Here is a 26315-nt window from a genome sequence, read left to right on the forward strand (position 1 = left end):
GAGATTAATGTCTTTGTACTGACTGACTTGCATGGCATTCCCTTTTGAAAAAGCAATGTAATACATTGTAAAGTTATATGTAATCCAATGTAATATAAAGAAGATTATGATGATAATAAAAAAAAAATACGTGTTCAATAGAAAATTGGTTAAATTTGATCGCAACACCTTCTCTTCATGTGCTGAGAAAACCACACTAGGGCCGGCTGGTGTTGAGATGGTTATAACACAGCTAGATCCTAGATGGGTGACCACGTGGTTTGAGTCCCAGACCCAGCAGTTTGAAAGGCACAACAGGTGAGTGTGCAGGCACACTCAAAATCCTGAAAGGGGAATGGAAGAGAAAGGACTACAGTGTGGCCATTCCCCACAGAAGCAGCTTTTCCTCTCTCTCCCTCTCTCCTGCCCCTCTCCATGAGTGCACATGCCTCTAGCAAAATTTAAAAAGAAAGAAAAACCACAGTGTACCTCATAAATACATCTAATTACTGTGTCAATTAAAAATAATTTAAAAAAAGAATATTGCTAAGAATATTATGGTAGGCTTTCCAGCCTCGGCCCCAGACCCTGCAGCCGCCGTGATGTTGATGCCCAAGAAGAACCAGATTGCCATTTATGAACTCCTTTCTAAGGAGGGAGTGATGGAGGCAAAGAAGGATGTCCATATGCCCAAGCACACGGAGCTGGCTGACAAGAATGTGCCCAACCTTCACGTCATGAAGGGCATGCAGTCTTTTAAGTCTCAAGGCCACGTGAAGGAGCAGTTTGCCAGGAGACATTTCGACTGGTACCTTACGAATGAGGGCATCCAGTATCTGCGCGATTACCTCCACCTGCCCCCCAAGATCATGCCTGCCACCCTGTGCCGAAGCTGTCCTGAGACTGGCAGGCCCCGACCCAAAGGTCTGGAGGGCGAGTGACCTACAAGACTCACAAGAGGAGAAGCTGACAGAGACACCCACAGACGGAGTGCTGTGCCCCCTGGTGCAGACAAGAAAGCTGAGGCTGTGGCCGGGTCAGAACCGAGTTCCAGTTTAGAGGCGGATATGGCTGTGGACATGGCCAGCGAGCTCAGTAAAACTGGAGATTATTTTGTGTTGACTGAACTTAGAGTCAGAAAAAAAAGAATATTATAGCGGGCCAGCAGGTGGAATGATGATTTAGGGCTCTGGACTCCCACATGGCCAGCTGTGATTAAAGTCCCAGACCTGGCGGCTTGCTTTCTCACTTCCCCTCTCTTTCTCTCTCCAGTAAAATTTAAAATAATAATAATAATTAATAAAGTTAAATAATTATTTTTTAAAATCTTTTAAAATATTACTGTGTGTTAGCTTATAATATTTTGCAAACATTAAATGATCATTATGAACACTACAGCAACATGAAAGAACAGAATAAAATGAAAAACTAAAGTATACCATTTATATACATACACTAAAAAAACTAGAAGAAATGACAATTGCCTGATAACCTCATAAATTATATACATACACTAAAAACCAGAAGAAATGACAATTGCCTGATAACCTCATATACTTTTTCTTTTGTATAGAGATCGATTACTGTTGCCATATGATTTATGTAACACGAATAAACATGTTTAATATTTATAAATACAAATAGCACACTTACCACAGTAGTATTGCCACTACTTATCAACTGGCTGACTTCATGAAAAATGCTTTTGCAGTCAATTGATTTATCTAATGATCCTCTTTTTACAATTACTGCTACTGCTAATAGAATCTGTTCCCGAACATACTTTTGGAGGCTGTAAGACATAAAAATCATTGTGAAAACGTTTACATAAATCTAGCATTAAAATATTCCAAATTTCTCACTATGCTTGAAACTGCTGATAACACTGCTTCCATCTGGGGGTATGATAAACTCCTGGTTATGTACAGACCACAAAGCCAGAGAACTGGGTTCAAATCCAGATTCCATTATTTACTGGCTATGTGGCCCTGGGAAAGACAGCATTTGCAGCCTCAGTTTTTTCATCTGTAAAATAGAGTTAACATTAGCAGGGTTACTATACAATTTAAATGTTCCCTAGAACTATGTTTGGTACATACCAAACATTATATAAATACTAGCTGCTTGAAGAAGTATTCAATGTAAATCAGAATTGCCTGTTTATTGTGAGGTATGGAATCACTAAAATTAACATTATACCCATCTGGAGATAGATTCTGATTTAACATCCATCTCTAACCATTAACATAATTATAAATCTCATTACCCTCTCATGTGAAAAGATAATATGCTACCTATCTAATCACATTATAGAAACCATTTCTTAGCCAGGTTCTGTTCCTCCATGTGACAAACACCTATCCCAAGTCAACGCATTCTATTAACATAAAGCATGTTCAACCACATGGGCACAGAGACATAACTGTCTTTTTACAGTTTGCTGCTTTTTTAAATAAGGTGCAGAAAATACAACCCTAAACTTTCATAATCTATTGGGTCATCAAAAAAGTCATGAAGCATTTTTTCATAGAAAAACATAGGAAAATATGTCATGACTTTTCTGATGACCCAATAACTTCTAGAAATCATAAAGTTACAATTGCAAGGCCAGCAGGTGGCATGGAGGCCAAGGAGCTGGAGTCCACAAGGCCAACTTTGTGGTTCGAGTCCCAGACCTGACAGCTTCAAAATTATACTGGATGTGCATGTGTGTATACCCAAAATCCCAAGAGAAGAGTGACCAACTCCCTGGGGAAGAGGGGCTCTCTGCCTCTCTCTCTCTCTCTCCCTCTCTCTCATATGAGTGCACGAACCCTATAGCAAAAGAAACATTTACAACCACACGTGCACGCAGGAAAAACTCTAAAATCTTTATCATAACTTATAAGCAGGAGGACTCATCATGCCTTCCCTGGGAGTCCCAATTTACCTTGCTCCAACATAATTATTAACGGTACTTTCTTTTACTCTCAAAGGTATCCCAGTCTGAGCACAGATTATATATGGTCACCCATTCGTAAGGCTCTTCAAGGCCACGTGCCTGCTCCCCTCCCTGACTCATTCCACTCCAAAACACTCAGGACTGCAGGTTACTAAACATCTTTCAGTTCCTTGCTCTGTGTTCTTGCACTTACAGGACTCTGAATCCCCTCTGTCAAGATGAGGATGTCACTTTCTCCGGAAGTTGTTAATAAGGGACTCACATGACGTAACACATCCGTTACTAGAGTTTAACTTTATTTCCCAGATCACTCACACACTCTGAAAAACACTACTGTCTACAAAGCACATTTCCTGCCACATAATAAGCACTTATTAGACATTTAACTCCCTATGTCAACTGGCTGACTCCATGAAAAATGCTTTTGCAGTCATTTGATTTATCTAATGTTCCTCCCTATGTCAAGACTGAAGCGACAAAATGCCTTCAAAACGTATGTGTCATCGTTCACTCAGCGAGCAAATAAATATTGTGCAAAGATCTTGCTATGTGTGAGAATGTTTGTTGATCAAAGGGAAGTCTTGTACTTCAGAAAGGACAGAATAGTTTCTTTTTCTTTTCTTTTCTTTCTTTTTTTTTTAAATTAATAGACCATAAGTTCATTTATTTTTAACACCCATCATGCCATGAATTCATAGGGAATAGGTTCAGAAGCTCATGCTCCTTTCCATTGGTTCTCACAAAGTGTGCTTCTCTGGGTGGAGCAGGCTGGCGCTTCAGTTGAACCCAGGTAACTTTCTCTTTGGTTTCCTTCTTTTTCCAGTCATTTTCCTTCACACGTTTTAGGAAGCTATCTCTGCTCTTAGAATGCTTAATATGCTCAATATGCACATTAATTCTCTTGGCAAAAATCTTGCCCTTAACTTGTTTGTTTACAACAATGCCAAGAGCATGCTGGGTAACACTGTAGACTCCCAGTTTTGCCATGGTAACATTTGTGGGGCATTCCTTCTTGAACAGTACCCATTCCCTTGATGTCTACAATATCTCCGTTCTTGTAGATTCGCATGTATGTCGCCAAAGGAACAACTCCATGTTTTCTAAAAGGCCTAGAGAACATATATCGGGTGCCTCTCCTCCTTCCCTTTGTGTTCGTCATTTTGGTTAATTACTGGAAGATGGTGGTTCCAGCCAAATGGCAGAATAGTTTCACATACACTGACAACTACTAGAAAATGTACATAAAGCTGAAGACTGTTTTTAGAAATGTACTTAAGCTCATTTTAAATACCACTCTTGGCAAGACTAGAAATAAGTAATAGCTAACATTTACTGAATGCTTATGATATGTAAGACTTTATATAAATGTCATATAAATTAGCATATCCAATACAACAATCCAGAGTTAATAACCAGAAAATTAATGGACAAAGTAATTTGCCCAAGGTCACAGAATTAAGAGGCAAAACGGGGGTGCAAATCTCTTTCTCAACCACTATGCTACACCTGTCTCTCTCTCAAAAAAAAAAAAAAATTAAATTGACTATAATTCATATTGTAAGGTTTTCTACAGAAAAAAAAAGCCTATGTCATGGAGACAAAAGGGCAGAATTATAACAGATTTAAAGGAAGTACTCGATGCCGCAATCCTCCAGCCACCATAGGTTTTTGCCAAAGGGCGGGCGCCACTAACTAAATACAATGAATAATCTATGTTTAATCCTGGATTTAAAAAAATAACCAAATGTACCTAAATATACAAAGCAAACAATAGATTTAAAGGGAAAGATGGACTCCAATACAATAAGAAAAAAAATAAAACTTGACCTATAAAGAGAAAAAAAGATATAAATAACACTGTATAAATAATTAGAGAACTCAGAATATAGAATCACAATTATATTAAATAATGTAACCATACCAATGATATCAATAACACTGAGATTATGCTCTTAGGAAAGACATTCTGGAATATTTAAAGATGAAATATCACGATGTCTCAAATGGTTCCGGGCAATGTGTATAAATATATGACAGACAAATCAAATGTGAAAAAATGTTAAGTGTGCCTCTACTAACAGACATGCGCATGTTCACTGCACTATTCTTTCAACATTGCTCAAAGCTTAAAATTTCTTTTCAAAATAAATTTGGGAGAAATATCTAAGTAAGCTATTTCAACATGAAACCCTATAATCAACTCTAAATACAGACTGAACACCCCTTATCCAAAGGGATTTTGCCAAAAATGAAATGCTCCAAAATCCGAAATTTTTTCAGTGTCAATGTGATGCCGCAAGTGGAAAATTCCACACTTGATCTCATGTGACGGTCACAGTCAAAATGCTGCCATACAAAAATACTGTATAAAATTACTTCAGGGTACATGTGAATATTCCGGAATATGAACATATCAAAAATCTAAAACAATTCTGGTCCCGAGCATTTCAGATAAGGGATACTCAACCTATAGCTTCTAAACTCATCAATATTATTTAAGAGTGAGATTATTTTTAATAATACAAGAGACCACATACATATACAAAATGAACCTCTGTCACACATTTAAGTCTGTCATACTCTCCAGAGTTCAGTGGATCCCAGAATGGGGGAAGCTGCGAGAAGCAAGAAGCTACAGGGATAAGATCCTGTCTAGTTGGCTAGAAACTCCCGTCGACCCTGTTTCCTTAGGACGGTTGCTCCATATAACCCTGATGCCATCAACATAGGGTCAAAGGGAAACAGCAAAAGAACAAACTGGTATTTCACCCAAATGGCCTCACCAAACAAACAAAGTCAGCCAGTTAGTGCAGCATGAAAAAGAGAAAACCGGGAGCAAGTCTTCCTCATTGTATTATAATTAGAAAATATCAGCCAATACCCTCCTTACGTGTTTATCCATTTATCTATAGGTCACATTATCAACTAAATCTGTAATGCTAAATAAGCTAAGTAAACCTTGGTGTTTTTTTTTTTTTCTCTCATATATTTTTTCTGTATGGAAAGCAGTTAGCAGTTAACTAGTTCTAAAATTTTAACAGCAATTATTATTTTCTTTCTTCCTTTTTTTTTTTTTTTGGAGAGGTTTTTGCTATAAGGCACATGCGCTCGCCAGAAAAACAGAGAGACAGAAAGCGAGAAATAAGCCCCCAGGGGGGATGGCCACTCCGCAATCCTTTCTCCTCCATTCTCCTCTCAGGATCTTAGGCACGCATGCACACGCATCCAGCGTGAGTTTAAGCCACCGGGTCCAGGACTTGAACCGCGGTCGACTACATGGGAGTCCAGAGACACAGCCATTACGCCATCTGCTGGTCCTGCAATTATTATTAAATATTATGAACTCAGACTACTAAATAGGAACAAATGCATAACGTTATGCTCTAAATTAGATTTGAAGTTTTATGTTTATGCTTGTCACCATTAATCTCTATTCCTAAATACACAATTTCTGAACTATTTCACAACAGACTTCTTTCCATTAAATTTAGAAATGAACATATAAAGTAGTCAAATGCACAAACAGCAAACACAATTTGCAATCCTATTCTTAAAAAAACAACTTGAGTTAGCAGTTAACTAGTTTAAAATTTTAAAAACAATTTTTTTTTTTTTTTTTCCTTTTTTTTTTTTTTTGGAGAGGTTTTTGCTATAAGGCACATGCGCTCGCCAGAAAAACAGAGAGACAGAAAGCGAGAAATAAGCCCCCAGGGGGGATGGCCACTCCGCAATCCTTTCTCCTCCATTCTCCTCTCAGGATCTTAGGCACGCATGCACACGCATCCAGCGTGAGTTTAAGCCACCGGGTCCAGGACTTGAACCGCGGTCGACTACATGGGAGTCCAGAGACGCAGCCATTACGCCATCTGCTGGTCCTGCAATTATTATTAAATATTATGAACTCAGACTACTAAATAGGAACAAATGCATAACGTTATGCTCTAAATTAGATTTGAAGTTTTATGTTTATGCTTGTCACCATTAATCTCTATTCCTAAATACACAATTTCTGAACTATTTCACAACAGACTTCTTTCCATTAAATTTAGAAATGAACATATAAAGTAGTCAAATGCACAAACAGCAAACACAATTTGCAATCCTATTCTTAAAAAAACAACTTGGTATTTCGGGGGACTATTCAAAAAATGGTAAATAGTAAATCAATTTCTCCCCCAAAAGTTATGCAGCTCATAATTTTTTCATATAAAAAAATCATACGAGCAATAAACATACACATTCTTGTCAAATGTTTCATTAATACTGATGTGTATAACATAAAAAGAAAATTCACACTCATCCGATTTTTCAAACCTAATGAGCTCTTCAAAGGAAGCAAAGGATTTGGTGCCTTTAGCACCGTCTTTTCTATGCACATTTCTATGTACACGTGCAACCCTTAGTTTGTTAATAGTACTAAATTTCTTCCCCTTCTCTGTCTTGGAATACTCACCTACGTCTTATAATACTTAACATTTTAAATTTAAGAGAAATAACCTCCCCTACCCAGTACCAAAAGAAGAGTAAGTAAATATAAAAGGAGTTTTGACTGAATCTAAGCTCAACTTTTATTTATAACCTAATTCTCCAGAACTTAACAACAAAGTCTAATATCCAGCACACTGTTCTCAAAGAAGCAAAACCTACTATCGTAAGCTTAAATAAAAGGTACTATTTCAATGAGCTGCAAAATAACCTATAGTCACTCATGTCCGAGTATTAAAATATGGGTCCCATGGACAGCTTTATCACAAATGTCTATCATTAAAAAATAAACACAAACAAAAAAAGCCCTGAAAGGACAGAGGCATAAGCATAGCAAGAGTATATAAGCAGTCCCTCCTCCATGTACTTACTTAGGCCTTTGTAAGACATAGGTTAAAAGGAATGTTCGCAGTGACTCGATGCTACCTTTTTCCAAGAGAATCCACTCTCGGACAACTGCTTCCATTATGGCTGTGGCAGCTTGGAAAAGGACATAGTCCACTTTACTAGTTTCTGGGGAGAAAATTAAAAACTTTCTTTAAATAGTAGTTCATATTACCTTGAACATTTTGCATTTATTAATTTTAAAACAACTTTTCAGACAAGGAATAAGATGGTTACCTGTTCTTTTTTTTATCCAGTGACCTTGCTCTAGCACCACAAAGAGGTTAGTTCCTCTCAGAAGACACCTCAGGCAGGTGGCAGCTAATCACCGATCACAATTTTCACAAACTTTCCTCACCTCTCTTCAACTGTTACTTCCAAAGCATGAAGAACTAAAAAATAACACAGCTTTAAAAAAAATAAAAATAAAAATATAAAGCAATCAGAAGATTTCCTAAGAGATTCTCACCCTGTGTAAGACAGAATTTTATATTGGAAAAATATCTTAATAAACCAGTTTGAACATTACTATTTGTGATGAGCCAGGCTGTTAAAATATTTTGGCTTCTAAGTAATTAAGTTTTAAGCAGGATGACCCATCTCCAATATAGTAAGTTCAGAAATAAACACAATCATGTTCAGGTTATCTTTCTCAAAATAAGAACAAAATGAGTCACATTTACACAAGGTGAGAAGTTCTTGTGAATTTTCTGATTGCAATACTGATCAAACTGAGTAAAATCCCAAAGCTACACTTAGAAAGACCCAGTCTTAACTAGGAAGTTACAGTAGCTGAACTAAAAACTGAATCGGGGGAGGAAAAAATAGAAAATTACTATACCTAAAAAATATTTATTTAAATTTTCTATTTTTTCTTTTATTTACCAATACCACTACCATCAGTTTCCAAACAGCATTATTAAAAGGGAGAAACAGTCAAAATAAAGTCAAGAAAAAGCAGAAATTTTCCGAGGTTCTACAAAATAACCAACATGTGAAGAAATCCATGAGAAGTCTATGACTAGACTCCAGATTATTTGCCAAGATCACTAGACATGAGTATCTGAAAGCCATGAGAAATTAACTCTGGGCATAGAATAGCACCTTCAAGACTTTATCAGAAGAGCATGAAGATACAGCCAGGCACACTGTTCTCTCACCATTCAAGCTCAGGCCATTTTAAAAGCTTATAAGCGATCTTTTTAAAATTAGCCATAAAAATTTGCAAAGAAAATGTGTGCCCTGCATAAATTCCTATGCCATTAGACTATTATATTAAGAATTTTGAACTTATAAAAATTATTAAGAGGAATCAATTTGGACCTCTTTTTTTAAGTTTTGATTATTCCATAGTACCTTAACATGAATTCTAATTGGGATGATAGTCAGAATTCACAAAAATTTAGACACTTTAAAACATAATTAATAATGAAAAACAATTGCTTCTAAAAATGTGAACCTATTATAAAAAGATGTATATAAAGTTCTGGTGGGGAGGGTGAATAAAGGTTTTATTCAAAGAAGATTTGAAACAGAAACAGCTACATCTATATACGTCACACTCAAGAAGAAATATGGTAGGTACTATCTCATGTAGTCATCAAACGATCTCTCATTATAGACCTCTTCTTGAAGAAAATGATGGCTGTTTGCCTGTCTTCGTATTCTACTCTTATTTTAAGGGTAAAAGACCTGAAATCCTTAAGCGTGGATGTGTGAAATCTGAGGAACTCACAAAATTTTTACAAGCAGAACTCCAAAGATCATATAAACAATTCCTGTATTTATAGATGAAGAAATTGATGTATTAAGAGATGAAGAGAGACAGCCTGAAGTCATACAGCTGGTAACTATTCCCTGAGATACTAACCCACGCTAAATCCACATGCCCATGATGCTAAGAACAAATAAGCACCTTTGATGTTCACGAGTAATAAACACGCTTACTTCTAGCTATCTGTGCTTACGTCTTAGCTTTTTTCAGTTTGTTGGCAAAGCGGAGTGAGAAACCCAAGTTTTCAAGAAAAGAAGGAGTTTCATAACTCTTTTTCTTAGATAACTCTGCATGGTATTAAATGATGATCTCTGCATTACCATCCCCTGAGGAATCTGTCTCTAAGAACAAAGGACTTTGATCAATAAAAAGCCAAACCGTAAATTTTAAAAAGGAAAACTTTTCCAAGCTAACAAATTATACTCTCTTATATAAGTCATTGTTGGCCTTCATAAACTGTGCTTATTCATAAGATTACTTGCAAGAGATGTTAGAAAGAAATCAGAAGCCTACCAGGATAAGATTAGAACTTGCATATTCATATGAGTCTTAAACTTGCACTTTGCTATAAAGATGCTCAAAACTGCAAGGCCTCCATGAAGACCTCATAATTCATCTAGAATTCCCAACTAACCACTTTTAGGAAGACCTGCCAGTGACTAGGACATTGCCCATATGATGATCTATTTCAGGCCACCCTAGCAGAAAAGTGTCACTTGCTACCCAGTAACTTCTTAAAACAATAATTATGTGAACAAAATTCATGTGTATCTTGTCAGTCATCCGAAACTAGACAGAACCAGGCAGGCAAAAGTTAAAGTAAACAGTGAGAGAGGAAAAGTACTACATTCTGATCAAAAAGTTTTTTAAAAAAGAAAAATAAACCGCACATGTTCGCTACTACAATGACCTCTCAACACTATACAGATCTCTGTCCAAAGCATAGGCAATGAAAGCAACTGAATGATACTTATGCCCATAACCAATAGTAAAAAATCTCAAGTGAAAGAAGATCTATCACCTCCCAACAATTGTTGGCATGACTAAAAACAATTTTCCAAATCCAGGTAAGTAAGTTTACTAGTCTAACTGATTTTGGTGGTTTCTTATTTCATTTCATTTGGGCTACTTTTGAGTTAAAAAGTGAATAAAAGCCATCTCTCCCACTGAGAGAAGGAAAAAAGGAATGCTACAAAGTTAGCTCCAGAAGATATAAACTAATCCCTAAGAGTTCTTGGTTATTTTTTTAATAAGAATAGGACTCAACAGGTTTTTTGAAGGAACATATGATCCCAAAAAACTAGTAAACCCCTAGTGCCAAAGACGTGAGGCGAAAAAATTCCAAAAGTGTTCTTCTGAAAAAATGCATAAGCATGCAACATGCATGCACAGACACAGACACCACACACACGGGAAAGAGCAAAAAAAGCCAAAAGCCAAAAAACAAAACCTAAAATAAAAACAAAAGGGTAAGAAGAGAAAGAAATGAGGAAAAATGAGAAACATATAAAACTGAAGCTAGAAGTGAGAAGGAAGGATTTTAAGAGGCCAGAAAAGGGAAGCATCAAAGAGAAAGTCTCCTTTTCAATAGAATATACTGCCCAGACATTCTATAAAAATGACACATAATCCCTAAATAAGAATGTGAAAATTCTGAATTGCGATTGACTGCCACTTGTATGAGAAGTCTTCTTAGAGGAATTTACCCTTCTGTGCTGGTGGCAACTGAGTAAGGGGTTAAAAGATTTTCTGTGAAGTTTAGATGTAAACATTAATGTAACAGGGCTTTGCAGTACATTAATGATTATGCTTATAAAACATGCACTCTAACTTTTAAATAGTTAATGTCTCAAAACCCAAAATGATTTTAAAAGCATGGCCAGAACTAGTACTACTCTGTAGAAAATGTTATCAGGAAAACAAAAATATTCCAAAACACAATCAAACTGTAACAAAGCAACAATAACTTCACAAAATATGCACACTCTAAAAAGAGAAGAATGGCATAAACAAATATGCTCTAATAAATATTTGCAACTTTGATCAACTATTTCCCAATCAGTCTAGAATAACCGTTCCCACACAACTGATCATGGTTCAAGTCCCAGCCTCAGTGGCTTAAGAAACACACTGGGGGTGTGTGGGTGTGTGCCCCCAAACCTGGAGATGGAAAAATGGAAGTAAAGGGATTGCAGCATGACCAGAACCCAAAGGGGAGAGGGTGGTTTTCCCCTGTCTCTCTCTCTCTCTCTGTCTCTCTCCTCCTATACCCACCAAGCACATGTGCCTTCTGGCAATTCAAAAAACAAAAAAACAAAACATTGACTACTCAAGTAAAAAATAAACATGGCCTCATTTACAATCTACAAAATAGTTGTTAAAACTGTACCTCTGATGGTACACTCAAACTCCTGAATGAGACAGAGCACCTTTACCACTGCTGCTAGCTCCTTGCAAACAGAATACAACATTTTTTAAGCGGATCATATTTTTAAAAGCTATCTAAAAATAAGATAATGTGGCCATGACATTTACTTTATTGTTTGCAAAGTGCTTTTATGTATGCTATTACACGTGCATCTTACAACTCTTGACAGCCAAGTCCATCAAGGCAAACGGTATCAACATTCCCATATCGCCAATAAACAAGAGGCCCAAAGAGGGTAACCAGTCACTTCCTCCAGGCAAAAATATGCAGCAGGTACCCTGGCAGCAGGGTCTCACATTTCCCACACCAGTGCTCTCCACTACAATCTAGCAACTTTCATGTATAAGCCCTTATCTGTGAGGCAACACATAACTGTAGTATATTTCCATCTGGAAAACAGAGCACTGGTGCCCAACAGATAAGTCCTACTAAAAAGTAGAATAAAATGTGAGATAAGTTTTACTTCCTAACAACCAGCTAACCAATTTTGTGGCTATAGATGATTCAATTAGCCCTGTAGGGCCTTAAATGCGAGTTTAAAAGATGGTTCCAATTAAGAAAAACAGCCAACAGTAATCAGGCTATAAAATAACAGGAACAGTAAAATCTCTTACCATTACTGAAAAACAGCTAAGAGGCAGATGGCAACCTCAAATACAACTCTTAGAACGTGCCATCTTCAGATAAGTTATAATTCTTGTGATGGTTTTAGAAGAGACTGTTTTTGTAAACATATTACTCAAAATATACTTGACAAAAGTAAAAATTAATGATAAGTTACTCAGAAGTAACTACTGTTTGCTAAGCAAGCTGAGTACAAACTAAATGGCAAAAAAACAAACAAATAAAAAAACCCTATGGCAAAATAAAAGAAATAAAATGCAAAAATTTCCAAAACAATCTTAATTGAGATTAATTAATATCTTAGGAGATATTATACTGCATTTCCTATAACAAGTGATATCACATTTGAAAGCAATAGAAAAACATTAGATTTTCCCCCCTTCCATTAATAGCCTTCATGTAATGGTCAATAATATAACAAAATTATTGAACAGTATATTGGGGGGGACATAAAAACTATGGGCTCTATAAAGTTACAGAGTATCTTAAAGCCACTGTAGTAGAATAACTTTATGTAATATCTTTAAAGACATTGTGAAATGCTTATAAATGGAAAACTTTAATGGTATGAATCTACTTATTTTTCAAAGAATTTAAAATAGCTAATGTTCAAGACGGAAAAAAATAGATATTATGGCAAAACATTATTGAAGTGAATACTTACCCAAAATATGCTTGCAAACTGCAAATGGTGATTTTGATTTCCTAAAGGATAAGAATATGTGCTCTGCATGCTGGCGCTGTTCATTATTGACCATGGAAGGTGGTGCCTTGAGAGTTAAAAACAAAAACAGAAGACACTTACTTAATGAGAAAGTGTGAATAACACCAGTCCTTTAATCCACAAAAACAGGAAACACTTTCACTTTTGGGGGGGCGGGCAATAAGACAAAAAATTCTTAGTTTTTTAGGGAACCATAGCATAAAACTTCATAATAAATATTTAAAATAACATTCCAGGAAAAATAAAGAAATTCATGGCAAGGTTTGGGCCAGAATGCTTTAAAGTTGCCTACATTTTACAACAGACATTTATCTAACTTTTTAAAAATTATGGACATTTTAAACTTTATTTCTTCTATGAGAAAGAGTCAGAGACAGAGAAACAGCAGCCCCACCATGGTCTCAACACCACAGCCGACCCCAGCCCTGGATCACTGGCACACGTATTTCCGGTTTGATCAGGAAGGTCTCTGGATGTGAACCAAGAACCTTCCCATTTGGCTCAGCCTCTCAGACTGTTATGTTTGACCACTGTGCTGCTGTCTGGCCACCTTATGCATTTTTTTTGTTTTTTTAAACATGGTTAACATCATAGTCTTCTATTTCAAAATAAGCCATTTAGTTTAATTTGACCTAGTTTAAATAATTTCGGTATTTTTCAGTACGGGAGAAACTGAATCCACTTTACTAAAGACCAGTTTCTTAAAGCAATCCTTTAAGACAGAGGTCAAATAATTTTACCTCCAGTTTTTTAAACTGCCACTTAGGAGGCCAGCCAGTGGCATGGTGGTTGAGGTGATCAGATTCTACATGGCCAACTGTGTGGTTTGTGTCCTGGACCCGTGCAGCCTGAAAACACACCGGAAGCACGTGTATCTATGACCAAAATCCCAAAACAAGAATGGAGAAGTGATTGTGGCGGAGCTATCCCCTCACCCAGGAGTGATTTCTCACTTTCTCTCACTCTTTCTCTGTCTTTCCAGCCAGTCACAAGCTCTATGACAAAACCTTTTTTCTGAAAAAAGAAAAAAACCTTAACCAGAAATATCAGAGAACAGTTGAAGTTTGGAATTTATGGAACTCCTCTCTGAATAATAATTAATCAGTTAAAAACACCAGACTTTGGGGCTGGCAAGTGGTGTGGTGGTTAAGAATACTGGATTCCCACACGACCAACCGCAACTTGGTTTCTTGCTTTCCCTTTCTCTCTCTGGTCAAATTAAAAAATAAATAATAACAACAAATAATTAAATAAATAATTACCAAAAAAAAAAAAAAAAAAAAAAAAAAAAAATTACAAAAAAAAAAAAAAAAAAAAAAAGAACAGACTTCTATCTTAACAAAAACAATTTCTAAGGTCTGTGTAAGTTTTTAAATTCTATTTTGGGGCCAGCCCCAGAACATAGTGGTTAAGGGAATCAGACTCTACACAGCCAATCATAGTTCAAATCCTGACCCTAGCAGCTTGAGAAACACCTCATGTGCGTGCATACCCAAAATCATGGCAGGATGGAGAAATGGAGTAAAAAGGGACTGTGGCATGACTATGCCCCACTGGGGGAGGGGTGCTTTTTTTCTTCACTCTTTCTCTGGCGAGCACAAATATACTCTGGCAATAAAAATAAATAAATAGTAATTTACAAAAAATAATAAATTCCATTCTGTTGTAACAATCCTCCAAAGATAATAGTCTTCTGAACCAGGTGAATCTTAAATACATACTCACATCATGTGGTTTGGTTGTTGACCTATTTAGACCTTTCTGAAGAAAAGATATTGCTGATACAGCCTAAGGGTTTTCAATTTGAGAGAGGAAGGAAGAGGAAATGGTGGGAAAATCAACCTTAATTATGCTAACCAACACAAAGTGGAGAAATCATAATTTCAACTATATCAAAGAATCTGTAAGATGAAATAACATTTTATAACCAAGTATATTAGTTTAATATTCATCATGAATTATAGCAATTATGCAACATTTCAGTCAAAAAGTAAAAATAAAAATAATAATAAAATAAAATATATGTATACCCAAGAAAAATGAACTATTGTGATGCTCTAGCTTAAGACAATTCTTATAATTAGCTAAAGCCAGTTCAGACTACTATTCCTAATGATACAGCACCCTCTACAGTTCTCCAGATAAAAATAAAAATATTTTCATTAAACAACTATGTTAAATTCTTTAATACTTTTTTTTTTGAGAGGTTTTTGCTATAGGGCGCGTGCACTCACCAGACAGACAGAGAGAGACAGAGAGACAGAAAGCGAGAAATCACCCCCCGAGGGGATGGTCACGCCGCAATCCCTTCTCCTCCATTCTCCTCTCAGGATCTTGGCCACGTGGCATGAAGTTTTAAGCCCCCGGGTCCGGGACTTGAACTGTGGTCAACTACATGGGAGTCCAGCGACATAGTCATTATGCTAACTGCTGGTCCCTTTAATACTTTTTTTTTTAAGAAAGATTTTTTGCTATAGGACATGTGAGCTCGCCCATGTGACAGAGAGAGTTAGTGAGACATAAAGCAAGAAATAACCCCCCAGAGGTGATGGCCACATTATAGTCCCTTCTCTTCCTTTCTCCTCTCAGAATCTTGGGCACACGCACACACACATGTACCCAACATGAGTTTTAAGCCACCAGGTCCAGGACTCAAACCACGGCTGACTACATGGGAGTCCAGCAACATAACCATTACGCCATCTGCTGGTCCCCAAATTCTTCACTACTTAAAAAAAAAAAAAAAAAGATTTAATATTAAAATAGCTAACTAAATATCCCAACACTAAACACCCACACCAACATACATTTTAAGCCACTGGGTCTAGCTAGGATTTGAACCTCGGTTGACTATGTGAGAGTCCAGCGACATAACCATTACGCCATTTACTGGTTCCTAAAACTCTGATATTTTACGGGGCCATCTGCTGTTGTAGGGATTAAGCAGCCAGATCCTACAATGCTGACCGTGAGATGTGAGTCCTGGACCTGGAAGCTTGGAAAACACAACAGGGACCAGCAGGTGGAGTAGCAGTTATGTCACTGGACTCCCACATGACTGCCTGCAGTCTGAGTTCCAAGCCCGGTGCTTAAAACTAATACCAGGCACATGTGTTAGAGCCCCAGATACTGGGAGAAAAAGGGATTGCAGCATGGCCATCTCTCTCCCTCCCCATGGGGAGCACATGTGCCCTAAGACAAAAATCTCTATAAGAAAAATACACTGGGTGTGTGTTGGGGGAGGGGATGGGGGGCATATCCAAAATCCAGGGAAGAGAATGAAGGAGATTACTGTGTGACCATACCTGCTGGGGATGATTTTTTCCCATTTCTCCCTTTCTCTTTCTCTCTCTCTCTGGTGAGCCCATGTACCCTATAGCAAAAACGAAAAACGAATTTTTTTTTTCCTAAATGAAGTATCATTCTTTTTTTCAAAGAGATTTTTGCTAGAGGGTGTGTGCACTCACTCACTGGAGAGACAGAGAGACAGAAAGCAAGAAATCACCCCCCCAGGGGGTGGCCATGCTGTAGTCCTTTCTCCACTTAAGTGAATTTTTATCTCTGTATGAAAATCAACCAACCTTAGGGGCTGGCAGGTGGTGTGTAGTGGTTAAGGGCACTGGACTCCCACATGGCCAACTGCAGTTACAGTCCCAGACCTGGCAGCTTGCTTTCTCAATCTCTCTCTCTCTCTGTTCCTCCCTGGGCAAATTAAAATAAATAAATAAATAAATGGATAAAGTTAAATAATTAAAAAAATAATAATAATAACAAAGTATGGGTCCAGTCAATGGCATGGTGGTTAAGGCACCGGGTTCCCACACAGACAACTCCAGTTCAATCCCCAACCAGATGGCTTGAAAATCATGCCGGGCATGTGTGCTTGTGTGCCCAAATTCCCACAAGAGAAGGGATTATGGGATGGTCAACCCCTCAAGAGGATTATTTCTTACTTTCCTTCTCACCATTCCCCTCTGTCCACTTCAGAAAAGGAATCATATGAATCAGAAGAGTTGTAGGCAATGGTAGATGGTAATAGACAGCAATGAGGCAGGAGAGGAAGCAGCAAGTGGCCAATCCAGGTAACTTAAGGAAAATAAAGGCAAGGGTGAGGTGTGTTTCTAAGGTATCACACCGACGGACACCCTGGAGCCACAAAATCCCAACTCAATTGACTGGTGTTTCTGGTCCCAATCTTCGCCACGCCACTGGTGAACCCAGCTGCTTCGGTTACAGGAAAACACCGAGAGTGACTCGGAACTAGGGATATCCAAAGAAGGAACTCTGGAGATTATTTACCCATGAATAGACTAAATGGTATATTTAGTAATTGTTAGTAGAAAATATATGCATATTGGGGAGGAGGGGGGGGACACCAAAGTACCTAAATGGTTTGTCTTCAGCAGTAATTTTTGAAGGCTGATTATACACAGAAGCTAGGATTTAAAAAGTAGGGAAACAGGTCCTGCCCTTGTGGAATTCTGTTAGAAAAGACAGAGATAAACCAAACGATCACACAAATAAATATGAGTCTATCATTTCTGCCTCCACTGACTCATTCTGGCTTCTTCATCATGTTACTAAACCTCTCAAAAAAAAGTGAGGAATCCTGATTGTTAGGTCCTAAGGGATCTTTAGACTTATTCTTTCCCTGGGGTGTAATAACTTAAAACTTTTATGACTGAAAACAACAATAATGGCTGCCATTTATTTGCTGGGTAAAATGTTAAATACTTTATATACATTTAATTCCAGCAACATCTCTGTAGGAATTATTTTCCCTATTTCACATATGGAGAAACTGAGATGCAGAAATTACTGCATGTCCAAGATCACAAAGTAAATAAGTATCACAGCCAAGATGTGACCTGTAGTCATTAAAGTTCATGCTTTAAATTTCTTTTAGGTATTGCTGTTGGGGACACATAGTTGGGAAGACTATTTCTCAGATAACAAGTAGAAAACTCTAAATATTCCTAGTTTACTACAGATGTCATTACTTTTATAGGACCATTAAAAAAAATAAAATAAAATAAACAAGAAAGAATCAGAGGGCCAGCAGGTGGCATAGTGGTTAAGGCGCTAGAATCTTTCATGGTCAATAGCAATTTGTGTCCTGGACTGGGCAGCTTGAAACCCATACCAGGCGTGTGTGTATGTATGCCCAAAATCCTGAGAGGAGAATAGAGAAGGGAAGGCAGCATGGCCATCGCCCCCTAGGGGGTGATTTCTCACTTTCTGTCTGTCTCTCCAGAGAGCGCATGCATCCTATAGAAAAAAAACCTCTTAAAAAAAAAAAAAAAAAAAAGAACAAGAGAAGATCAGCCATGGGGGAACAAGCAGGAGGATAATCCTGTGTGACAGCTGAGGAGGCCCAGGTCAATTTTCCAGAGTCCTGCTTTGCGGGGTGTCTGAATGCACTGTGCGGGGTCTCTGCTACACTTGCTGGAATCAATCGTGGCAGATTTAAGTCCACAAGCCTCTTATCCTCATATTTCTTTGTAAACTCTTCAGCGTTCTTACAGAATTTTTTACAATCTTTAGAGTATTCTTCAGCTAAGTCAGCCCAGAGGGGGTGCTCGGGCTGGGGGTCATTCACCAGTGCTATGAGGACTGGATTAACTGGTGCGTTTTGGTAGCTGGCTTCGTTTTCAGCACTAATTACTGACAGAAAGAACGTGCCCCTTTTCGTTGGGTGACAGATCTTTGTTTTAAATGTGATCTTCGGTGATTTGAATGAGCACTCTGCTGGAAAGTTGATTTCGATTCTGAAGGCCCCTTGTTATATGGAGGGTTGTCAGGAACAAGAAGCCCTTATCAAGTCAATACACTAGCTTCATCAACCTGGATGTTATGGAAGTTTTTCATTCCACATTTACAGACTTCTTCAAGCTCTTTTACCAGTCTCCTGTTGGCCACCATCTTGGATCCAGTGCTGTTGCTTTTCCCTATCCTCAATTGTTTTACTACATTGCCCAAAGTATATCATGATACTAGGACCAGCAGTTAGTGTAATGGCTACGTTGCTGGACTTCCACGTAGTTGACCACAGTTCAAGTCCCGGACCCGGTGGCTTAAAACTCATGCCGGGTGCATGTGTGTGCGTGCCCAAGATCCCGAGAGGAGAATGGAGGAGAAGGGATTGCGGCGTGGCCATCCCCCCTAGGGGGTGATTTCTCACTTTCTGTCTGTCTGTCTGTCTGGAGAGTGCACGTGCCCTATAGCAAAAAACAAAAACAAACAAACAAAAAACAAACAAAAACCTCTCCAAAGTATATCATTATATTTCTTTTTTTAATTATTTATTTTCATTTATTCATTCATTTATGTTAATTTTACAAAAGAGAGATACAGAGAGAGAGGGAAAGTGAGAAAGCAAGCTGCCAGGTCCAGGACTTGAACCTTGGTCGATCATGTAGGAGTGTCCAGCGCCTTAATCACCATGCCACCTGCTCGCTCCTATCATGATCTTTCAGCAAGGTATAAAAGAAATCTAGAGACAGCAGTTTTTTTTTTTGCAAAGATATTTTGTAAAGGTCTCTAGTTTAAAGGTTTCGTTCACTGAACAGTGTTAAAAATTAGGAATTTTTCATTTTTCGCCCAGAATGACAAGGAAAAGCAAATGGACACTGCAAAAGTAAAAGTTATCAAAATTTACAATTATTAGGCAAATCAGAAGAGATGGATGCAGAAAGACAGTATTTTCTTTTTCTTTCTAAAAATTTTGCCACAGGGTATATGTGCTTGGCAGAGAGACAGAGAGAGAAAGAGAGAAGAAAAGTGAGAAATCAGATGGTACAGCAATCCCTTCTCTCCCATTTCTCCTTCCCTTTGAGATTTTGGACATGCCTGCATACATGCCTGGTGTGTTTTTCAAGCCACTGGATCTGGGACTCAAACCACACAAGCAGCCATAGGTAATCCAGCCACTTTAACCACCATGCCACCAACTGGCCCAAAGTGCAGCACTCTATGCCGTCCACCAAAGCAGCCTCGAGCCGTGAGGCTATTGAAATTTAAATTAATAAAAACTAAATTAAAATTTTAGTCCTCAGATACACTAACCAGACCTAGAGCGCTTACTTGTAACACATTGCTAGGAGCTATCACACTAGACAGTACAGATTTGAACATTCCTATCATTGTAGAAAGTTCTTGTGGCAGAGCTGCTGTAGACTCTATTTTTTTCAAAAAAAGAATTATTTATTTCAATTTTATTTATTCATTTATTTTAATTTGGTGAGAGAGAGAAAGTGAGAAAGCAAGCCACCAGGTCCAGGACTTGAATTGCAGTTGGCCATATGGGAATGTCCAGCACCTTAACCATCACGCCACCTGCTGGTCCCTGCTATAGACTCTATTAATGATGGCAAAATTGATCATGTGAGTATAATCACAGACCCTAAGTCTTCAGGTGATATCTTGGATCACTGATTTTTTTTTTGGGGGGGGGAGGGGAGAAGTTTTTGCTATAGTACGCATGCGCTCACTGGAAAGACAGAGAAAGACAGAGAAACAGAAACCAAGAAATCACCCCCAGGGAAAATGGCCATGCCACAATCTCTTCTCCATTCTCTTGGGGTCTTGTGCGTGCGTCACCGGCCCAGCCCCGGCATGAGTTTAAGTCACCAGGTCTGGGACTCAGACTGTGGTTGACTACAAGGAAGTCCAGCAACGTAACCATTATGCTATATGCTATATGCCAGTTCCGGTCCCGGATCACTGATTATTAATTAAAGCAATTTTGTCTCCCAGGAGATACTTGGTAGTGTCTGAAAATATTTCTGGTTGCCCCAAATGGGGTAGGCAACTGGCAACTAGTGGATAAAAGGCAGGAATCCGGAGGCCTCAATAACAAAGAATTATCCAGCCCAAAATGCCAATAGTGACAAGGCTCAACCCTCACCCAGATGCATTTTCTCAAACTCAATCAATGAATGAACAATATGATTCCAAGGACAAAAGAGAAATACGATATTCTCATTCAGTCAGTCCTTACAATGTCTTCATCACCCAATATTCTGTGACAAAAACCTGGACCAAAACCTGTTTTTCTAAAAAGACACAAGCCTATAGGCTTACATCTTTTTTGATATTTCTGTAAGAAAATTTACTTAATACAGTTCAAAGTGGAGAAATGTCGAATGTTTTTTTCGTAATTCACATTTTCTGTATAAAGGTAGTGAAAAATTCATAGTTTGTATGTTTTTTTTTTAAACTCTTTCTTTATTTTAATTTGACCAGAGAGGGACAGAGAGAGAGAAAGAGAGAGGGAAAGTGAGAAAGCAAGCTGCCAGGTCTAAGAGCCAAACTGCAGTCAGCCACGTGGGAGTCCAACACCTTTAACCACAATACGACCTGCTGGCCACTGCTCGGATCATTCTAACAGGTTTATAAATCTAAAAATGAAAATGGTTTATAATGGTTTATAATGGCAAACAATATGCCCATATGTTCTTCATCAATATTGTGTGACACCAATGTTTTCAAAAGTATTATAGTCTGATGATACTAGGTCAAAAAATTAAACCAGAAATAAGATAGAACCTGTTGAGAACCAGCAGTTAGCGTAATGGCTATGTCGGTGGACTCCCACGTAGTCAACCGCGGTTCATGTCCCGGACCCGGTGGCTTAAAACTCACACCAGGCGCGTGTGCATGCGTGCCCAAGATCCCAAGAGGAGAATGGAAGAGAAGGGATTGCGGCATGACCACCCCCTCTGGGGGGTGATTTCTCGCTTTCTGTCTCTCTGTCTCTCTGTCTGTCTGGCAAGTGCACACGTCCTATAGCAAAAAACTCTCAAAAAAAAAAAAAGACAGAACCTGTTAAAAATACATTTAATATCCAGAATCAATACTGCACACTTTGACAGTGTGGATGCAATAACCAGAAATAAAGGTCATCTAGAACCCATGAGGAATATGCTACATACGGAATAAATATTTACAAATGAGAACGCCAAGAGACATAGAACCACACTCTGTATTTGTGCTGTCCAGTACAGTAGCCACGGTCAGTGTGGGGTCAGCAGCTACTCCACGGGAGAGGGCAGATACTGAACATCGCCATCAGTGTGACAAAGTTCCACCAGACAGCACACTCCAAAACCATTTAGTTAACAAATATTTATTCAGTGCTTACTTTATAAGGTTATCTTGATCTGTGTGCCCCAACACAACGCTATTTGACAAAGTACAAGCTAACATTCATAGAGTACTTATTCTAGACCAGGCACTATGCTAAACGCCTTCCTTTTCATGTAAATTAAATCATTTCATTTTCACATTAACCCTCTGAGGTAGGTATTACAATGTCCCTATTTTAGAGATGTTAAATGTCACAGTTTAGCCAAGAAGAATCCAGACAGTTTCAGACCCTGTATTATACTGCCTTTCAGTTTCTAAGATTTCAGTAATTTTTCCATGTGCTTACTTGCATAGCACAAGGGTGAATTTTTCTTTTAATTGCCACAGGGTAAATGTGCTTGCCAGAGAGGGGAGAGAAGCCACAAAATAAAGATAATTCAGTTTTCTGAAATTATTAACTGCATTCAAAGATTGGAGCAAAGTTTTTATATTAAAACATGGATATATTATGGATTTGAGTGAAATTTCTATCCTCAACTTCTTTTTTTTAAGAATTATTTTATTGAACTTCATTTATTTATTTAAATTTGACCAGAGAGAGATAGAGTGAGAGAGAGAGGAAAAGTGAGAAAGCAAGCCACCAGGTCTAGGAGTTGAACCGTGGTTGGCCATATGGGAGTCCAGTGCCCTTAACCACCACGCCACCTGCTGGCCCCTCTATCCTCAACTTTTAAAATAAAAATTGAGAAAAGAAATTTTGAGCTTTTACAAAAGCTAGTTAGGGGCATGCCTCAGTTTCCTGCGTGTGTGTGTGCGTGTGTGTGTGTGTGTGTAGTATTCTCCTTCACCATGAGTTACTTTGGTATTTCAAAATAATTAAGATTAATACATGAGGACTTCAAAAAGTTCATGGGGGGAACCAGCAGTTAGCGTAAGGGCTATGTCGCTGGACTCCCACGTAGTCGACTGCAGATCGTGTCCCGGACCCGGTGGCTTAAAACTCACGCCAGGCGCGTGTGCGTGCGTGCCCAAGATCCCAAGAGGAGAATGGAGGAGAAGGGATTGCAGCATGACCATCCCCCCCAGGGGGTGATTTTTCGCTTTCTGTCTCTATGTCTCTCTCTGTCTATCTGGCGAGCACACGCACCCTACAGCAAAAAAACCTCTCAAAAAAAAAAAAAGTTCATGGGGAAATGCAACTATGAGTTTATGTCTGAAGTCCCTGCCTATTAATCTTATTTTTTGAAATACCTAGGGTTTTTTTCATTATATGCATTTTCCACGAACTTTCTTTTATAAAAAAAGAATTTAATTATTTATTTGTTTTAATTTGACCAGAGAGATAGAGAGGAAAAGCACAAAAACAAGTCACCGGGTCTGAGACTCGAACCATGGTCAGCCATGTGAGAGTCAGTGCCTTAACTACCATACCACCTGTGGGCCCCTCCATGAACTTTCCACAGTCCTTTCATACATTCCCTCCTACCCAAAGGAAGGATGTCAGAAATTCGGTGATGCTCATAACCTCATCCTTTCCTTGTTGAACAACCTCAATAGACTACCTACTTGTCTTCCTCCTCTCACACACTGCCTTCTCTCGATCAGATTTTTCATACTGCTGCTAGCTAAGCAACCACACAGCTCTTAACAAGCACGCACTGTTGGGTGAATTCAATCCAAATATCATGGCCAGTAAAGCCTTAAGATAGGCAAGATCCTGCCTATCTTCATTTCACACTCTTTTCCTCATCTATTCACTCAACTTCTTTCTTAACCGTCAGATGGTGCATGTGACTGGGGAGGAGGAGAGGGAACACTCCCCATGGATTATGGTCACACAGCAATCCCTCCTCCTGCACTTCTTCCATTCTTCCCTTTGTCACACATCCACACATGCCAGACACGTTCTTCAAGACGTGGAAGCCACAAATCGAACTGCAGTCAGGCATGTGGGATTCAGCTCCCTTAGCCATGAGGCTATGGGGTAAGTCACAAAATAGTTGTTTTTCTTAAATGTTTTAAAAAGCAAGAGAGGGGGTAGGCAGGTGGTGTGGTGGTTAGGGCACTGAACATGGCCGAGTGCAATTCAAGCCAGACCCAGCAGCTTGCTTTCTCTCTCTCTCTCTCTCTGGTCAAATTAAATAACAATAATAATAATGATAATAATAATAAACTTAAATAATTATTTTTAAAAGGGGAAGAAATTACTGATAAAGCAATATAAAGTTCTCTGTTGAAAACTATGTATATAGTAATATTCTCAATTTGACTGACATGCACTATATATTTTAAAAACCCTTATTGTAAGCTACAGAGATGTATAATGATGAGATATAAATAAAATAAAACAAACTAAAACAAAATAGGACCAACTTGTGCCCTAGTGGTTGAGGTATAGTTCTTTTTTAAAAGTCAAAAAACAACAAAGGGGGCCAGGGACCAGCAGATGGCATAGGGGTTATGTCTCTGGACTCCCACATAGTCGACCAGGGCTCAAATCCTGGACCTGGCACTTAAAATTCACAACAGGCGCGTGTGCATGCGTGCCCAAGATCCCAAGAGGAGAATGGAGGAGAAGGAATTGCAAGCCATCTCCCTGGGGGGGTGATTTCTCACTTTCTGTCTCTCCATCTCTCTCTTTCTCTCCAGCAGCACAAGCACCCTATAGCAAAAACCTCTCTTTTAAACAAGGGGGGTGGGGACCAGCAGTTGGCATAATGGCTATGTCGCTGGACTCCCATATAGTTGACCATGGTTCGAGTCTTGGACCCGGTGGCTTAAACTCACACTGGGCACCTGTGTGTGCATGCCCAAGAGCCTGAGAGGAGAATGGAGGAGAGGGGATTGCGGCGTGGCCATCCCCCCTGGGGGGTGATTTCTCACTTTCTGTCTCTCTGTCTCTCTCTTTCTGGAGAGCGTATGCTCCCTATAGCAAAAAAAAAGAAAAAAAAAAGGGGGTGGGGGGGGGTGGGCAGAGGGTGGGGGGTGGGGGTGGGGTGGGCAGAGGGTCAGTCTGCGGCATAGTGGTTAAGGCAGCCGGATCCCACAGGGCCAACTGCACAGTTTAAGTCTCAGACCAGATGGCTTGAGAAACATGCCAGATGTATGTGCCTATGTGACAAAGTCCCCACAGGATGGAAATATGGAGGAAAAGGGATTACAGCATGATCATATCCCTCGGGGGGGAGGGGGTGCTTTCACCCGCTCTCTGCTGAATGTACGTACGCTCTGGCAAAAACCATATTTTTACTATTTAAGACATGAAAATACACGCGGACACAAACTTTGAGAGCTCCTACTATGAATATTGTCACTTTATACTAGACTTAATTTTCCCAAAATTATGAGTGAATAGAGAATAAATGCCTACCTCTTCTCCAGAAAAAAAAGTTTACTGTTTTTCTATTACTTCTTTCTTGTCTGAAAGGCATTTCCTTTTACCTGGTAACAAGGTTTTAGTTAGCCAGCAATGACTAAACAAATCTGGGGAAACAGAATGACCTAATTTATAAATGAAAAACCATAAACCTAGTCTAAATTGATTTGGAGTCATGAGATAGCTTTTCTTTTAAGCTTTATTTTTTTAACTTTATTTATTTATTCATTTTCATTTGACCAGAGAGGGACAGAGTGAGAGCAGAAGAGAGAGAAAGTGAGAAAGCAAGCCTCCAGATCTGGCATCCTAACCACAGTCAGCCATCTGGGAGTCCAGCTCCTTTACGACACCACCTGCCAGCCCCATGAAATAGCTTTTAATTGAGAAGAAGCCGCGGGCCTTCAGAACAAGGTTCCACATGGCTACCGTGAACTAGATTTTTAAGGGAATGAAGATTTTCTACTAATAATAATTCAGCCTCCAACAAACAAGCTAGCGGTAGGGAGCCCCCCT

At 38.7% G+C, this 26315-nt stretch overlaps 1 protein-coding gene and 1 pseudogene across 5 annotated transcripts in view; one reads left to right on the forward strand and one right to left on the reverse strand.

The window, feature by feature from the left end:
- XPO4 (exportin 4) overlaps positions 1-26315 on the reverse strand; it is a 128801-nt gene that overhangs the window by 95093 nt on the left and 7393 nt on the right. Inside the window, exons 1-4 of one of the 5 annotated variants that reach the window (XM_006159509.3) lie at positions 17724-17741; positions 13280-13385; positions 7777-7918; positions 1633-1771 (exon numbers count right to left, since the gene is read on the reverse strand). In XM_006159509.3, the coding sequence (XP_006159571.1) occupies positions 1633-1771; positions 7777-7918; positions 13280-13373 (375 nt within the window). In that variant the 5' untranslated portion in view covers positions 13374-13385; positions 17724-17741. Of the gene's footprint in view, positions 1-1632; positions 1772-7776; positions 7919-8026; positions 8198-13279; positions 13386-17723; positions 17742-26315 lie in introns of those variants that run through there. The other 4 variants (XM_006159510.3, XM_014592006.2, XM_006159508.2 and 1 more) reach the window with 4 other exon arrangements.
- On the forward strand, positions 463-1105 carry LOC106736084 (40S ribosomal protein S10 pseudogene; annotated as a pseudogene).

This window comes from Tupaia chinensis, unplaced genomic scaffold (genome assembly GCF_000334495.1).
Source record: "Tupaia chinensis unplaced genomic scaffold, TupChi_1.0 Scaffold000634_1, whole genome shotgun sequence".
Classification (NCBI taxonomy): Eukaryota; Metazoa; Chordata; class Mammalia; order Scandentia; family Tupaiidae; genus Tupaia; species Tupaia belangeri.